This window comes from Hippocampus zosterae, chromosome 7 (genome assembly GCF_025434085.1).
Source record: "Hippocampus zosterae strain Florida chromosome 7, ASM2543408v3, whole genome shotgun sequence".
In the NCBI taxonomy this organism is placed as follows: domain Eukaryota; kingdom Metazoa; phylum Chordata; class Actinopteri; order Syngnathiformes; family Syngnathidae; genus Hippocampus; species Hippocampus zosterae.
Window position 1 is genome coordinate 21,192,591 of NC_067457.1, and position 17,586 is coordinate 21,210,176.

The 17,586-nt window shown below is 42.5% G+C and overlaps 2 protein-coding genes across 5 annotated transcripts in view; one reads left to right on the top strand and one right to left on the bottom strand.

Moving 5' to 3' along the window:
- Nucleotide 1: 1 nt before the first annotated feature.
- Nucleotides 2–6,725, top strand: zgc:114119 (Mediator of RNA polymerase II transcription subunit 30-like). 3 transcript variants are annotated; one of them, XM_052071645.1, is made up of 6 exons: nucleotides 2–188; nucleotides 436–665; nucleotides 980–1,138; nucleotides 1,347–1,436; nucleotides 1,935–2,028; nucleotides 6,326–6,725. In XM_052071645.1, coding segments are annotated over exons 1-6 (678 nt in total). In that variant the 5' UTR covers nucleotides 2–85; the 3' UTR covers nucleotides 6,328–6,725. The 3 variants fall into 3 exon arrangements, with proteins under 3 accessions (XP_051927605.1, XP_051927607.1, XP_051927608.1); XM_052071648.1 differs by having other exon boundaries at nucleotides 5–198; nucleotides 1,935–2,067; nucleotides 6,232–6,725; XM_052071647.1 differs by lacking the exons at nucleotides 1,935–2,028; nucleotides 6,326–6,725 and adding an exon at nucleotides 1,893–1,919 and having other exon boundaries at nucleotides 3–188.
- ext1c (exostoses (multiple) 1c) overlaps nucleotides 6,449–17,586 on the bottom strand; it is a 29,810-nt gene continuing 18,672 nt past the window's right edge. The window contains exons 2-11 of one of the 2 annotated variants that reach the window (XM_052071632.1): nucleotides 16,479–16,572; nucleotides 13,562–13,669; nucleotides 11,943–12,062; nucleotides 10,188–10,320; nucleotides 9,745–9,863; nucleotides 9,294–9,389; nucleotides 8,893–8,979; nucleotides 8,667–8,827; nucleotides 7,481–7,652; nucleotides 6,449–7,376 (exon numbers count right to left, since the gene is read on the bottom strand). In XM_052071632.1, coding sequence (XP_051927592.1) covers nucleotides 7,191–7,376; nucleotides 7,481–7,652; nucleotides 8,667–8,827; nucleotides 8,893–8,979; nucleotides 9,294–9,389; nucleotides 9,745–9,863; nucleotides 10,188–10,320; nucleotides 11,943–12,062; nucleotides 13,562–13,669; nucleotides 16,479–16,572 — 1,276 coding nt within the window. In that variant the 3' untranslated portion in view covers nucleotides 6,449–7,190. Of the gene's footprint in view, nucleotides 7,377–7,477; nucleotides 7,653–8,666; nucleotides 8,828–8,892; nucleotides 8,980–9,293; nucleotides 9,390–9,744; nucleotides 9,864–10,187; nucleotides 10,321–11,942; nucleotides 12,063–13,561; nucleotides 13,670–16,478; nucleotides 16,573–17,586 lie in introns of both variants that reach the window. The other variant, XM_052071631.1, reaches the window with a different exon arrangement.

Below are 17,586 nucleotides of genomic sequence, written 5' to 3' on the forward strand. Positions count from 1 at the left end.
GCTGTTCCGAAGGTGACCTTTGGGTGGCAGTAGTGCGCTTTTGCCTCATATACTGTGCTTGAAACATCCCAGAAGTAGAATATGAATGGGTTCCGTCCATAAAGACTTTTTTTTTGTTTTTGTCCAGCCAAAGATAAATACGTCATTAACCCAAAGAAAATTTGGAAATACTACAGCCAGAGGACATCGTAAGTCACGGTATGCAATGTCTCCATCTTTCCGTACGCTATTTATCACCACGTCTCGCTTGCTTAAACGTTACCCTTTGTTTGGGAATTGATCGCATGGTAGCTTCAGAGCCGAGCAATCAAAATACTCTTTGACTTGCGCCTGTCTTCCGCCGTTGAAATTGAACGGCTATTTAATTTCTGTAATAAAAAAAGAAGACTCGTATAGATGATATTGTGATTATTTCTGTCTCTCTGCTTCACGTAGTGATGGCGGCATCAATGCCACAGAAGACGGGCATGACAGGGATGCCCACTCAGCAACAGCCCCCTCACATGCCCCCCAGTGGCTCCCTGGCCGCAGGTCAACAGGCAATGCCACCCCAGGGTGCCCTCCGAGAGATCTCCCCTGTGTTCCTCTGTCGGATTGGACAAGAAACCGTCCAGGACATTGTCACTCGCACCATGGAGATCTTCCAAATCACACGAGCAACGCAAGTAAGAGAGAAAGAAAGAAACCAAGTTGTAGCTTTGAGATTCGCTTTACCTTATTCCCAAAATTCTCTTGCAGGGGTCCTTATCCCTCATGAATAGCAGACAGTGTTTATATATTGAACTATAAGTTCACTCATCAGTTGTTTTAACTTAGGAGTGTCAAAAAGACAAAACACATTAATATGACACTATATTTTGTGGACAGTTAACCTTGGGTTTAGTCACTTTAATTTTCATTATGATCAAGATATGCACAGTAATAGAGTGAAAATCAAGCAAAACATCACACGTCTGTCCGTCCGTCCTCTCGGTTTCAGCTTCCCAATGGTGTGACTCAGAGCCAGGCAATGTATCAGGACCGCTTCGGAAAACTCCAGGAACACTTGAGGCAGCTCGCCCTGCTCTTCCGTAAACTTCGCCTGCTGTACGAACGCTGCGTGGAGATGACCGCTGACCTGCAGGAGGGGCCGGCAGAGGTTGGAGAAACAAGCTTTATTTTTTTCGGCTAAAAACGCCTTTCTATATATACGTGGTTGTTGTTTTCGTCTAAAAACGCCTTACTATACATGGTCGTTTTTTTCGGCTAAAAACGCCTTACTATACATCAAATTGCGTTTGTTACTTGGTCGTTGGATATTGTGCACAGAAAGAGGCTTTATACGCTGTCCATGTATATTTTCTCAGCTCGTGCCCTATGTTGGAGAAGAGCTGGTCAACGTCAGAGTGGAGCCTTGTAGTCCTTCAGTCCACCAGGAGCGAAAAGAAGTCCTTGAGGTAAATTATACATGTAATAATTCCAGGATGGATTGAAACTGTAAGATAGTTTGAAATTAAAGGCTGAATGGGCGATTTAAATAACTAAAATATTGCTCTGTGATGCATCGCGGAGTCTTAAGCAAATTCCAATACTGTAATTATAATTTGTTATACCATCAAGCTCCACTTGAATAGCCATACATGCTTCGCACGAAGCAGCCCTTATATATTTTGAGGAGAGCCCGGATGCCGCTGTTTATTTCATCCATAATAGCGAAGCGTAATTCCGATCTATTGTCACTCAAATGTTTTCAAGAACCCTCCCCACTCCACATTGTGGGAGTCACGAGGGATCTTAGCTCATTGACAATGGCCAATTTGTTCTTGCCATGGTTTTCGCAGCCTCAGGACCTGAACCCTATTTGAGAATGTGCCGTTGAATCAAAATCGACTTTGTCCTTGTTCCCATTAAAGCTTCACGTTTGACTGACCTGAACTCCTCGTCCCCGTTTGCAGAGAGTACGTCAAAAGAACCATGAGATGAAGGTTCTTATGGATCAGATGAGGAACTTGCTGTGGGACGTCAATGCCATGTTGACACTGAGGAAGTGATCAATCCCGATGGACGGACCGGGAGAGTATTTGCAGGGTGATCATCTTTACCTCTCAAAAACACCTTACTATATATACTATGTCGTTTTTTTCGGCTCAAAAACGCCTTACTATACAATGTCGTTTTTTTTCGGGCCAAAAACGCCTTATTATACTATGTCATTTGTTTCGAGCTAAAAACGCCTTACTATACTATGTCGGTTTTTTTCGGGCCAAAAACGCCTTACTATACTATGTCATTTTTTTCGGCTCAAAAACGCCTTACTATCCTATGTCGTTTTTTCGGGCCAAAAACGGCTTACTATACTATGTCGTTTTTTTCGAGCTAAAAACGCCTTACTATACTGTCGTTTTTTTCGGCTCAAAAACGCCTCGCTATACTATGTCGTTTTTTTTCGGCTCAAAAACGCCTTAATATACTATGTCGTTTTTTGCAGCTCGAAAACGCCTTACTATACTATGTCGTTTTTTGCGGCTAAAAATGGCTTACTATACATGGTCGTTTTTTTTCGGCTAAAAACGCCTTAATATACATGGTCGTTTTTTTCGGCTCAAAACGCCTTACTATACATGGTCGTTTTTTCTGCTGAAAACGCCTTACTATACATGGTCGGTTTTTTCGGCTAAAAATGCCTTACTATAGATGGTCGTTTTTTTTCGGCAAAAACGCCTTACTATATATACATGGTCATTTTTTTCGGCTAAAAACGCCTTACTATAGATGGTCATTTTTTTCGGCTCAAATCGCCTTATTATACATGGTTGTTTTTTTTGGCTCAAAACGCCTTACACTATGTCATTTTTTTCGGCTCAAAAACGCCTTACTATACTATGTCATTTTTTTCGTCTCAAAACGCCTTACTATACATGGTCGTTTTTTTCGTCTAAAAATGGCTTACTATACATGGTCGTTTTTTTCGTCTAAAAATGGCTTACTATACATGGTCGTTTTTTTCGGCTAAAAACGGCTTACTATATATGGTCGTTTTTTTTCCGTCTCAAAACGCCTTACTATACATGGTTGGTTTTTTTCGGCTCAAATCGCCTTACTATACTATGTCGTTTTTTTCAGGCAAAAAACGCCTTACTATACTATCATTTTTTTCGCCTCAAAAACGCCTTACTATACTATGTCGTTTTTTTCAGGCCAAAAACGCCTTACTATAACTGTCATTTTTTTTCGGCTCAAAAACGCCTTACTATATACTATGTCTTTTTTTTTTTCGTCTAAAAAGCCTTACTATACATGGTCATTTTTTTCGTCTAAAAACGCCTTACTATACATGCTCGTTTTTTTAAGCAAAAAACGCCTTACTATACATGGGCGTTTTTTTCGGCTAAAAATGGCTTACTATATATACATGGTCGTTTTTTTTCGTCTAAAAATGGCTTACTATACATGGTCGTTTTTTTCGTCTAAAAATGGCTTTCTATACATGGTTGTTTTTTTTGTCTCAAAACGCCTTACTATACATGGTTGTTTTTTTCATCTCAAAACGCCTTACTATACATGGTCGTTTTTTTCGTCTAAAAATGGCTTTCTATACATGGTTGTTTTTTTTGTCTCAAAACGCCTTACTATACATGGTTGTTTTTTTCATCTCAAAACGCCTTACTATACATGGTCGTTTTTTTCGTCTAAAAATGGCTTTCTATACATGGTTGTTTTTTTTGTCTCAAAACGCCTTACTATACATGGTCGTTTTTATCGCCACAAAAACGCCTTACTATACATGGTCGGTTTTTTTCGTCTAAAAATGGCTTTCTATACATGGTTGTTTTTTTTCGGCTCAAATCGCCTTACTATACATGGTTGTTTTTTTCATCTCAAAACGCCTTACTATACATGGTCGTTTTTTTCGTCTAAAAATGGCTTTCTATACATGGTTGTTTTTTTTGTCTCAAAACGCCTTACTATACATGGTCGTTTTTTTCGCCTCAAAAACGCCTTACTATATACTATGTCGTTTTTTTCGAGCTAAAAACGCCTTACTATATACATGGTTGTTTTTTTTCGTCTAAAAATTGCTTACTATACATGGTTGTTTTTTTCGTCTCAAAACGCCTTACTATACATGGTCGTTTTTTTCGTCTAAAAATGGCTTACTATACATGGTCGTTTTTTTCGGCTAAAAACGGCTTACTATACATGGTCGTTTTTTTCGTCTCAAAACGCCTTACTATACATGGTCGTTTTTTTCGTCTAAAAATGGCTTACTATACATGGTTGTTTTTTTTTGGCTCAAAACGCCTTACTATAACTGTCATTTTTTTCGGCTCAAAAACGCCTTACTATATACTATGTCTTTTTTTTTTCGTCTCAAAACGCCTTACTATACATGGTCGTTTTTTTCGGCTAAAAATGGCTTACTATATATACATGGTCGTTTTTTTTCGTCTAAAAATGGCTAACTATACATGGTCGTTTTTTTCGTCTAAAAATGGCTTACTATACATGGTCGTTTTTTTCGGCAAAAAATGGCTTACTATACATGGTCGTTTTTTTCGGCTCAAAAACACCTTTCTATACAGTCGTTTTTATCGCCACAAAAACGCCTTACTATACATGGTCGGTTTTTTTCCTCTAAAAATGGCTTTCTATACATGGTTGTTTTTTTCGTCTAAAAATGGCTTACTATACATGGTTGTTTTTTTCGTCTCAAAACGCCTTACTATATACTATGTCGTTTTTTTCGAGCTAAAAACGCCTTACTATATACATGGTTGTTTTTTTTCGTCTAAAAATTGCTTACTATACATGGTTGTTTTTTTCGTCTCAAAACGCCTTACTATACATGGTAGTTTTTTTCGTCTAAAAATGGCTTACTATACATGGTCGTTTTTTTCGGCTAAAAACGGCTTACTATACATGGTCGTTTTTTTTCCGTCTCAAAACGCCTTACTATACATGGTCGTTTTTTTCGTCTCAAAACGCCTTACTATACATGGTCGTTTTTTTTCGTCTAAAAATGGCTTACTATACATGGTCGTTTTTTTCGTCTAAAAATGGCTTACTATACATGGTCGTTTTTTTCGGCTAAAAACGGCTTACTATACATGGTCGTTTTTTTTCCGTCTCAAAACGCCTTACTATACATGGTCGTTTTTTTCGTCTCAAAACGCCTTACTATACATGGTCGTTTTTTTCGTCTAAAAATGGCTTACTATACATGGTTGGTTTTTTTCGGCTCAAATCGCCTTACTATACATGGTTGTTTTTTTTGGCTCAAAACGCCTTACTATACATGGTCGTTTTTTCCGTCTAAAAATGGCTTACTATACATGGTCGTTTTTTTCGTCTAAAAATGGCTTACTATACATGGTCGTTTTTTTCGGCTAAAAACGGCTTACTATACATGGTCGTTTTTTTTCCGTCTCAAAACGCCTTACTATACATGGTCGTTTTTTTCGTCTCAAAACGCCTTACTATACATGGTCGTTTTTTTCGTCTAAAAATGGCTTACTATACATGGTTGGTTTTTTTCGGCTCAAATCGCCTTACTATACATGGTTGTTTTTTTTTGGCTCAAAACGCCTTACTATACTATGTCGTTTTTTTCAGGCCAAAAACGCCTTACTATAACTGTCATTTTTTTCGTCTCAAAAACGCCTTACTATATCGTTTTTTTTCCGCCTCAAAACGCCTTACTATACATGGTCGTTTTTTTCGGCTAAAAATGGCTTACTATATATACATGGTCGTTTTTTTTCGTCTAAAAATGGCTAACTATACATGGTCGTTTTTTCGGCAAAAAATGGCTTACTATACATGGTCGTTTTTTTCGGCTCAAAAACACCTTTCTATACAGTCGTTTTTATCGCCACAAAAACGCCTTACTATACATGGTCGGTTTTTTTCGTCTAAAAATGGCTTTCTATACATGGTTGTTTTTTTTCGGCTCAAATCGCCTTACTATACATGGTTGTTTTTTTCATCTCAAAACGCCTTACTATACATGGTCGTTTTTTTTCGTCTAAAAATGGCTTTCTATACATGGTTGTTTTTTTCGTCTAAAAATGGCTTACTATACATGGTTGTTTTTTTCGTCTCAAAACGCCTTACTATACATGGTCGTTTTTTTCGGCTAAAAACAGCTTACTGTTGATGGTCGTTTAGTCAGCTACCAGAGCCTTTGTCCTTCCCTTATTCCCATTAAAGCTGCGCGTTTGACTCACCTGAACTCCTCGTCCCCGTTTGCAGAGAGCACGTCACAAGAACCACGAGATGAAGCTTCTTATGGATCAGATGAGGAACTAGCTGTGGGACGTCAATGCCATGTTGACACTGAGGAAGCGATCAATCCCGATGGACAGACTGGGAGAGTATTTGCAGGGTGATCAGTTTTGCAAAGTCATTGATCTTTACCTCTCAAAGCCACAAGATGGCAGCAAAGGTTTTTTTTTTAGGGTGAGGGTGGGGGGGGATGACGAGTGACTCTCGATTCACTTCAATGGAGTTCCTTGAGGCAGCCTGTTTGTCGACTGGTTACCGTGCTGGCTGCAGAGGTGCAGGGTTCAATTCCGGTACATTACATCTCAGGTGTGTATGTGCATGCGTTACATGTGTCTTCCTCAAAGTGTGCCCTTGTTGTTCAGGTTTGCTTGCCTGTGAATGTAATTTTGTCAACTGGGCCATATGTGTTTTGTACCAAGTCAAAATGTTTTTTCTCATTAAAACTACGGGGAAAAAAAGAAGTCCTTCAACTGTCACACTGAACTGCAAAGGGGTGGGGGGCAGAAAAAAAAACGGAGATTCAGGAAACACCACAGCAAAGTGCAAATCATTTTATGTCTTCGTTTACATTTTGCCAGTCACATTGTCCGTTTTTCCTCGGCTCCCGCTCGGGAATGCTAAGAAGAGAACATGGCACCGCTAACCCACCTTCCTTCCCATTCATGCACAGCGACATCACTTGCAACCGAGGGTTCTTCAAGTGCTTCAATAAAGACTGGCACCTCGTCGACAGGGTGGCTATTTTTTTTTTTATAGCTGGAAGGGGTTAGAGTTCACGTTGCACTTAACAGGACTTGATCCACAGCCCACCGGGGTCTGTCCGATTGTCCATATGACAGCTTACACGAGTCCCTCTCAGCTGGACAGACTTTGGTCGGTGTCCTTCAAAAGCCGGCCGCTACGGACCGGCTCTCTGGTCAGTCACATCATGCCTTCTCGAGGTCTTTATATTTCTTTCGGAGGACTGACACTTGATCTTTGAAGAGCACGGGGTCCAGGCGGAATTGGGAGTGGACCAGAGGCATGTAGCCAAACCAGTTGGCAAAGGTGTTGATACACTCCTGGCGCTGGTTGAAATGCTCCGGGTTGGCCCAGGGGACATTTTTTGTGGCCTAGTGAGTAAAAAAATAAGACTGATTAAACCATCACGCACTTGCCCATGTTCGATTTAGATTTTCGAGTGAGCACCATCAATAAATCCGTGGCGACTTACTACCTGCGGGCTCGGCAACTCCTTGTATTGTTTCCTTTGAGCCACTTTGATGGGCGGCAGGCGGGTGACAGCGGAAACCAGGAAATTCATCAGGATGTCCTCGCAGTTGGACGTATGATCCACAATGGTTCTCAATGACTGCGGCAGGTAGTGCGAGAACAGGTAGTGGTAGTATCTGTGCAGATGGCATATATTTTAGTCTTATCGACCAATATTGGGTGGACAAAGTACAGTACAGTAAAACATGCATCAAGATGGTAGACGGTACGAGAACATTTGGATTTATTTATTTCTTTTATGATGATTATTTTTTGCTGAATGCGTAATTTGTTTTGAAGATGCGTCGAAAAATTGACGCTGGTGGGAAACGTTTTAGAAAGAAATCCCGTAATATGCTATGGACAACTTTTTGTCGGAAAGGATCGTGGTGCTCAATCTTTGCCATGGCAAAAACCTAAACATAATACCAGTTAGCGCGCTTACACGGGTGCATACACTTGAATATAATAATTTTCTGTTGCATTTTCAAGGTCTGCAAAGTGCTGGAATTTTGGATCACGTGTTTTTAAAGTGCTAGAAATTGTCGGCACTTATGATAGAAAAAAAAAGCTATTTGACGAGACACTTTGATTGTTAGATGGAAAATTAAAGTCCCAAACTTAACAGGAAATGTTTAATCTTCCTTTGCTGTTTTGAAAAAAAAGTACATGTAAATGAGAGTGTCGTCTCCCGTCGGGTGTTTTTCAAACTTTTTACGCCCCAAAGTAGCATGCAGCTAAAGGAGCGGCGCACGCTGAATTTTTCATCAAAATTGAGACAGCGAGAAAATAAATACATTTTGACTTAAATAATGATTAAATTAAAATGTATGAAATGTCTAACATTGTGCCTAAAATGTGTTTTAAAAACAGCCTTTGAGATGAAAAGCAAATGATTATACTTACATTTGTATATCTGAATGCTACACAACAAATTAGACTTTTTTTTTTTAAAGGTCCAATTATGCCAAGTTTGATTAAATTATTTCACCTACCACCAGGGGGCACCAAGCAGCCCCCAAGGACCACATGACTAACTAACCTGCAGGTCTTTTCTAAAATAAAATTTACAAATATTTTTATTTTATTGCACAGTAGTGGCTCGGAAACGTCACCGTTTTTTTTTTAAATTACATATTGACATGCTTTACCTGTGGTAGAAGGCAGCCCCAGTCAAGACTATTGAATAGTCATTGGTCCATTTGGAGGTGTAGCCCCAAGCGTGCTTCAAGGGATCCCAAAAGTGACTCCGAGGAGGATACCCGACGATCCGATCTGGGAAGCTCCGCCACACCAGGAAGGCGAAGTTCACCTACAAGCACGTGGCCGGTTCAAGCGCTACTTCATGTTATGTGGAGAATCAGTACGGTTACACACCTCGCTCGTCAACAGGACCGTGTCCTCATCCAGACTCAGCACCGCATCGGTTTCTATGGCAACATGTGGCAGGAACCGACTGGTGGTCTGCGGGAGCAACGGCAGCTGTAAATCTTCAAAGCACCCGCAGGCTACTTTTTATTTGGCGTTGCGCTTTTTTGTGAGATGAAGAGAATGAGTCAGAGATGATCTCGTTACGACGAATGAGCTTTTGCCAGGGCGGGCGAGAACAACATGAGAATGACTGACGGGAATGGAAATGAATGCCACTTGGGTTGATGGAGATGTCAAATTGAGAGGTGGAAATGAAGACGGATGACGGACGTCAAAATGAAGAGGGCGCGTAAGGAAGTTTGTGTAACTGTCACTCAGACGTGAGAGGAGTGGAAACAAACACTCACCTTCCTCTTGCCGTCTGTCACGGTGAGGGGGACGGGCATGGGAGGCCATTTGCTGCGACTGGGTGGCGCTTTCTCGCTGTTCCAGAGGATGATGATCTTGGCGCGGCACAGAGACCAATGAAATGGATCAATAAATCAGCCAGTAATCGTCGGCGACAAGGACAAAACTTTATTGCTTCTTAAGCAAACGGGAGCGGTAAACTGTAAGACAATTATAATTCCAATTGACTGTTTTACAAAAACAATCTGATGATAATATACTGAGGCACATTGTTATTTCTTGATTAGGAAGTCAAATTATATGTTTTTGTTTGCTTGTGTTCCTGGATGAAAAAAAAAACAACAACAAAGAAGCAGAATTGATTTGGATTTTCTCTGCAGCTAGGCTCCTCCCACTTTTATGGTGGTTCAGGAACGATTTGAGATGCACGGCTTCGTAAAGTCTTCTTACTTGCGAGCAATATTTGGACTTGGAGACCACTTGAAGCAACTTCATGATTGGCTGAGACTGAGACACCAACGGAGAGACAGCGTGGATGATGGCAGTGAACTCCTGATTTGGACTGATGCCTTGAGCAAGAGACAAACATCTTTGATTCGTCAAATGTATCCACATCTAAGCCTCCTTGTCAAAGAGCTCCAAGGATTGAAACATTATAAATAGTCGAACTCTATTATAAGATCCCATGTTGAAAAGGGTTCACTGTTAAGTGTTTGAAATAAATGAACTGAATCTTCAAGATATTTTTTTTTTTGGTTTGTTGAAAAGGATTCCCAACTGTCATCGAAAACGACGCCAAAAAAGAAGGGCTGATTTCTCTTGTTTACCATCGCAGTTAAGGTTCCAGAAATTACACGACCAAGCCAGAAATGAGAAAAAGAGAGTTTGCTTACCTAATCCCAGGTAGTAGAAAGGGAAATGTGCAAGGTGAGTGGAATATTCTGGCAGGACCAGTAGACCTCCCGGTAGGGCGTTCCACATGTATTTGTTCCTTGATGTGTGAGAAAATACACGATCCTTAATGATCTGTGGAGGGAACATTGGGGGGCCGGGGGGGGGGGGGGAGATTAGAATTTATTGTGAAAGTAGGGTCAAGTTAAAAAAATAATTGATTGTTTATTGAGATTTTTAAAAAAATAAGTGCACTACGATGCTGAAATCCCACGAGATGCTGTCGAGTCAATTAAATCACAATTTCCGCATCGCCAAAGAACACCGACACGTAAACTACCGGAAGTTGAGCGGCATCTCCAAAAGCCTCCGCTACGGTCAGTAACATGCAGCAATACAACACCATCATTGGAATTCATCTTATTCACGGAGAAATTTCCACCAATTTCAATGTTTATTTTCTTTTTTTTTTTTTGTTTGCTTGTGTTTACGCAACGAGCGTTACGCCGAAACCACACTGTCAACTGCAATTCTCATTTGCACCAGCAGGAGGGGTCCTTGAGGCGGCGTCTGTGGCATCCCATGCTGACCTCAGGCTGACTGCACAGCTGTCTCCCATGGGGAGAGGTTCCCCCCCCCCCCCCTCAGCTTTCTGTATGTATATAAGCAGCTTATCACCAACCTCCAGAACCTTTCCTTTATTATCTCAAGCATAAATCCACAGCAGCAAACACACAGGGGGGGGCAGCCAGACTTTGCTTTTATAAACATGGAAGTGCAAAAAGGGAACACACGCACTGTTCACTGTGTGCTCTGTCAAAATTTTAGAATAAAAATATTCTGTGCGTTGTCCGTGCTCAAACAATAAACAACAAATGTCCTCGCAGGGATACGATCAGATGAATTTAGGGAAGGGAACCACGTGGGCGGGGATTAAGGTGTCGTTTTTACTGGTTGATCAAAGTGAGAATGAGGCGGAATCAGACATGCTCTGACTGAGATTTGGAACTTAACGAGGAAGTACAGTATGTCAGGTCTATACATAAAAGGGGTCTTTGAAACTGCAGACATCTCAGGTGTGTGCTGGAAAATGTGTCCCGGATCGGAAAAGCAAGAACAAAGTAAAACAGTGAAAGAGACGTATAGGAATTAGGAGCACGGATCAGAATCAAACTTTGCCATCATAAGTCAAGTCAAGTCATCAAGTACAACTTTATTGAGTTGTATGCGCAGAGGGGTCATTTGTTTCAAACGGGAAATCCCGCCGGGAAACGCTGCTCCATAAGAGGCAATCGTGACACCGCGCGAGCGGTGAACAGCAGAGAGGTTTTTGTGTGCGCAAACGCAAAGGGCAAAGCGGTGTTTTCTCAGCAGTTGGATGTTTCTTTTGGCAGACGTTTTTCACTGCAAATGAGAAGACGCGATGCATTCCTTTAGCTAGCGGCAGCGGCCGACGTCTTACGAGATGAAACGCTTTCATGGTTTCTGCTTAGTTAAAGAAGCAGCCACGAGAAGTTCAAAATAAAAATGTTAATGTCAAAGTTCATGCCATCTTTTACTTGTTGAACAAATTTGAAGACGTGTTTCTAATGGCCGTTGATTAGTTTGGTGACGTGAAGGGTTTACTAAAAAGCAAACAAAAATGAATTTACTCCCAAAAAGGAAATTCCAGAAAATAGTGTGAGCTTGAGAAGCGGGCGGCGTGCTGTGCCATCATCAAACACGCCATCTCCTCGTGTTTTGTGAAAGAGTTTTACCTCCAGTGTGGTGACGACGATCTTGTCCACGGAAGAGAAGTAGGCTTCCCACAGGATCTGCGTTCTCTGTCTGAGAGCCAAAACCCGCTCACTTGCCACAGCTCTCACTGTCGACGGCACCTTAAGGGAAACCATTTGACAAATGAGAAATCAATCACCCCCGCCCCCCCCCCAAAAAAAAACCTTACCCGGAACTGCTTTGATGAACGACAATCAATGTGATAGCAATTTTTTTTATGATTGTTGGAAAAAAAAGGATGTGTTTACATTTCTCTATTTCTCACTTTGAACTCATTCACTCCCAAAGACGTTTTTAAACGTCTTTTCAAACTTGGTCTAGAATTGGCTGGTACTGAATGAGTTTTTGTTCTTTTCTCATGAACGCAAAGTGGATATTTTTCCTCCCATGTCTCCTTTTTCTGCATATCACGGGGTCTTCCCTCTCTCCGATTAACTTTGACCGGTGTCATTTTCCCCCCCGAGATTCGCCTCGTCCTCAATCAGCCTCTCGTGCAAGAGCGTCACACTCATTCGCATTGGGGTCAGAATGTCGGTGTCAATATTGTTGTGTTATCGGATGATGTGCCGCATTGCTGATGAGGTCGGGCTCTTCATGTGGCGTATTCGGAAACCCAATTAAGGATGTCTCCTCTCATCAAGACCTCTCTGGTCTCGTTTGGCTCCGTGCGCACGACTCCATTTTATGTCCACGACTTGGAAACAGTCCAAGCCACAGGAGAAAACGTCGCTTGTTGAGAGGGCGTCACTGCAGTGGCCCGGGTATAAGGTGAGCTTTTTTCCTCTTCGGCAACTGGCGAAAGTCAAGCCTCTCCTTCCCCAAGAACATTTTGAAATTCATGCCTTCTTCACATTTCAGCTCGATTACTGCACTGCAGTTAACTTTGGAGTCAGACAATCCTCCACAAAGCGTCTCCAGTCGCTCCAAAATGCTGCTACTCGGCTCTTGACAGGTATTCGTAAGAGGGAGCACATCACTCTTATTCTGCCATCTCTTCACTGGCTCTTTATACCTTTTAGAGTTCTTTTAAAGATTTTTTTTTGTAATCTTTAAACGGCTTCGCCCCCACCTTAACTCTCTGAGCTCCTCCGTTCCTGCTTATGTACTAGAGGAATGAAAGTAAGCATCAACTCATTCAGTACCAGCCAATTCTGGACCAAGTCTGAAAAGACGTTTAAAAACGTCTTTAGGAGTGAATGAGTTAAACATTCCACCTTGTTGGTAACATTTTGGGGACAAAATCAGCCCTGGGGCAAAGTTTCAAAATGCCGGGCAGGTATGAAAGACATTTACAAAAATTGGGCCAAGTGAATTCAAACAAGAGAATCTTTGGACCATTTTAACGCATAGTCCGCATCAAAAACAAATGAGAATCTTTCATCCTCTACTTGGCTCAAAGCAGAAGTCACATGTGCTGTAACAAACCCATTTATCGACTTTATAAACGTTGACCAGATCTTTTATGAACGCAACTTCAATTCGAACTTAACAATCGCCAACACATGACTTTTCATGCCGTACGATTATTTGAAGAGGTGTTCACCACGCGGACCGTTGCGATGGCGCAACGCCCTGCGTGATTTCGTCTTAAGACCATTACCTGTAACAGTAGTCGCTCATCTCCTTCAATGACGGCCTGGTTCCATTGTATGACGTCGGAAAATGGCAGCTCCCAGCCGTTGCTCAGCAACACGGGTATACATGCCGCCTGGACGCAGGATAACATCGTGAGAAACTGAGAAGTAAATCAGATCTCAGATGATTACTTTGTTAGAATGCTACGAGACACGGCGTCGCCGTTAAGCTAGAAAATTCATCCGCTCACACATACTTCCCTTTGTGGCCTGTTGACAAAACGGGGCCAACTGAAATGTATCTTTCCGAATAATTTTCACGTGTTTACGTTGAATAGAGAGAGAGACTTTCAATCTTGAGGTGACATAATGCCGCGAAGCTCCCGCCGAATCAGGAAGAGGCGAAATTTTCATGCAGTTGAAGTGAGTTAACAGATCATATTTGATGTGTGATATTTTTAAAAATAACAGACAACATAAAGAATGGCTATTTTTATCGATTTGAGGGGGGGGGGGTGACTATGTTTTGATATAAAGGAGTTCTGTTCGATAACAGATTATGCTAGCATTAAGCTAGCAGACTTTTGTCAGACGCTGTTTGGTTGAACATTTTGGTTTTGATGTATCGTCACCATCCAGAAAAGGTCGTTGTTTCATTTGTTTCAGAATAAAAAGTGAACTAAATAGTGTAGTCACATTAGTCACCGCATAAGTTATCGGCTATTTATTGACCCGTGATGACATGCGCAAACTCTGGATGTTTACGCTCAGCTGACAGTGCGTGACCCCGCTGAAAAGGGACACGGCGGTGAGTAATAACTTGCATTTCTTCTTTCCCACGATGCCCTGCAGGTTTTGTTGACGGACTTCCAACACACGCAAATGCGGTTGACCACGTTGACAGTGCTGCTGACTCAAGTTTACGAAGGAGCAATAGCCACTCTGGATAGAAATCAGGAGGGAGCTGCTTGCAGACTAAGAAGGAACCACTTGAGACACGAAAAAGTTTTGCTTTATAGGAGTTGACTTTTGATGTTGCCTCATTCGTCGGACTCCCTGAGAGCTTTTTTTGATGTTACTCTGCTTCCCCCCCAACCTTACCGGCCTTCCTCCGGTCTCTCCATTACCCCCCTGGGTCGTTTTTTCATCTCTTGGTGCTCTTTTAATTAATTTCTGTCCAATCCGACTCCTCGTTGTGATCTGCGGGCTTTATCGGTCACTTTATGTATTTATTTTTAATTGCTTAGTTAAAGCACCAGAAAACAGCAACAGCAGCCAAACTAGTGACAATCAAACATTCTCTCGCTCCCCCACTGCCTCCCAAGCGTCTCCCACATGCGCATTTTATCCGAGAATAGACCTGCTGAAGGACAGTGTAACAAATGGGAATACTTGTGTTTACGTGTGTGTCAGAGGCAGGCCCTCGGCTACAAGGTTGCAGTGATAATCCAAATTCGAATTAGCTATCCAAAATGGAATGGCAGCCGGAGGCTTTTGTGAGTCCTCGGACCCGAGGAAGGAGCGGCCCTAACACCCCACGCGAGCCAAACCGGAGGGTGTGTGAAATGAAATGTCATGCAGCTGTTTTTAGAAGGGATCACACGTCCCGTGAGCGTACAGGCGAGTTGGATTGTCTGTGTGTATTTTGGAAAGCCGGCGTTACATGTCAAACCGCATTCGTAATTGCCGGTTCTTTGCGGCTTAGTTTGCTACAAAAATGAAGAAATTAAAAAAAAAAAATCTTGAAAAGTGGTGTGAATGAGAAGAGAAAAGCAGAGGACGTTGAGGCGAGACAGAAGGAGCGGGTGCGTGGTGCCAAGCCTTGTGGGTTGTGTGCAGAATTGTCCATTCAGCCTCAGTCTCACTCTTTTACACACCAAAGACACTCACGTTGGGGCCAAGGGAGCGCAACAGCAGCCAGGGGAGCTCGGCAATGAGCAAATCTAAAAACAGCCACTATTGCTTCATGCGCCAGAACATCGACTTGGGTGGCAGAGGGAGAACTGCAGCATCCACATTTACGCTCACTCAAACCACTCCACGCGGCTTCACGACAGTCGCTGCACGTCGTCGTCCCCTATGGACGGCAGCATAGGACGGCGGCGCTTGTTTATGGGCCCATTTCAATTTAAAAGGCTGGCTAAATTAACACTGACGGCCACATTTCAACTTGGCACGGCGCAATGCTTTTGGAAAGGGCAATTTGCGGATGTGGCCATTAAAAGGCGTCTTTCTTGCTCAGTGGGACATCGATCTGGCAGTCATCTGCATAGTAGTGGAAGGGAATACCATGTTTCCTTAAGATGGAACCCAATGAGAGCAGATACAGCGAGAACAGCAGAGGCCCCAGAATTGAGCCCTGTGGAATACCACATGATATTAAAAAGGTGTCGAAGGGCACTGCAACACTATAGAAAGCAAAACTGTGGAATGTTCCAAGCGGAGAACAACCAGAACCGTGCGTCCTTGATAACGTATGCCAGGGGTGGCCAACCCGCGGCTCGTGAGCCGCATGCGGGTCTTTGGCTGGTTCAATGCGGCTCCCGGGCTTTCGCACGACAAACATCGAAAACGCCTCGGCAGTGGCGATGCCGTTCAAATAAAGGCGTTAACTACACAGAACGCACTACATCAGCCTATCATCAATCCCGTTATTTGATTGACATAGAAAGCAACCAATCAGATGACCGCATCAGTGCTCATGCGCAAACAACGGCGCTAAGCGCTAAGCTAGTGATCGAATCACCTCTGATTTTAAGGCAGAGGTGCCCAACACGTTGATCAGAATCGACCGGGAGCCGGGAGCCGTGTGGGAGGAGGAATTGGGTGGGGAAAAAAAGAGATTTGTTTATTTGTATCTTTAGCTTTCGTTCATTTTCGGCCTGTTCCGACTGTTGCCATCGTAGTGTGTGTGCGAATGCTCCATTTTTCTTTTGTATTTACCTGCAAGGACTCGAGGAAGCGGAAGGAGCCCAAGCGTCGTCCTCGAGGCACTAGACAAAAGGTGGAGTTGTGAAGTAGCTCCTGGTAGTCAAACCTAAAAAAAAAAATGTTTTAAAAATCATTCATGAATAGAAAAGGGCATCAATCGAATAAAAATGCAGACCAACTCAAGTAAAACGAGCGCTTAACGATATGGAAACGCTACCACGGCGATGGCGGCCTCTTCTTTTGAGACATTATCCTTTACAACCTTCAAACGTCAACTAAAGCGGGGCTTTTGCGACTGAGTCAGAACACTTCAGTTTACAGTATGTACAGTCATAAATCATCCCGGCTTTCTTTTTTTTTCATCCATATACATGTTGGCACAGCTATATGCACCGTGTTGTAAAAAGATTCGCATCAGCAACTATGGCCTATAGATTTGTTTAAAAAAATAAAAAGAGACATAAGGGTTGGGGGCATCAGCCCCTGTTCATATTTCATCGAGCTTTGATGTAAAAATGCAAACCCGGTGCATGAATCATTCCGTCAACTGCTGCCAGCGACAGGTGCTAAAAAATTGGGGTACAACGTTAGTATAAGAAAATTAACAAAACGTGCATACCCTGTTTGTGGATGACAAATGTGGTTAGGAAGGAGCCGCTTAGCCTGACCCACTTTTTGGTCTTTTTGTGGTTGTTTTTGTTTTGGTGCACACGATGCATGACCAGGGGCCAAAGAGTGGATGCTGTGGCTTGTGTATGCACGACATATTCTTTAACTCATTCAGTACCAGCCAATTCTAGACCAAGTCTGAAAAGACGTTTCAAAACGTCTTTGGGAGTGAATGAGTTAAAGAAGCTACTGTATATTGTCTCCGGGCGCCATTCTATTGCGTCATGCGCTGCAGCTTCGACACGCAAGTAAAGCCAAGTGTTCCTCGTTTGTGATGACAAGAGTAGTATCGTATTTGCGAGTACGATAAAATGGTGTGTCCCAACCCCCCCCCCCCTACCTCCCTCCCATTCGCGGTCACGAAGCCACCGGTCGGATGAGTGGACCACTTCACGCGATATTGTTGATCGAGTTTTTGGGAATTTTGACGCGTTTCTGTCGCTTGGGCGGC

Coding starts and splice junctions, on each gene's coding strand:
- zgc:114119 (XM_052071645.1), top strand. CDS start 86: ATGGGTTCCGTCCATAAAGACTTTTTTTTTGTTTTTGTCCAGCCAAAG. Junction 189..435: donor TACTACAGCCAGAGGACATC/GTAAGTCACGGT, acceptor TGCTTCACGTAG/TGATGGCGGCATCAATGCCA. Junction 1,139..1,346: donor TGCAGGAGGGGCCGGCAGAG/GTTGGAGAAACA, acceptor ATATTTTCTCAG/CTCGTGCCCTATGTTGGAGA.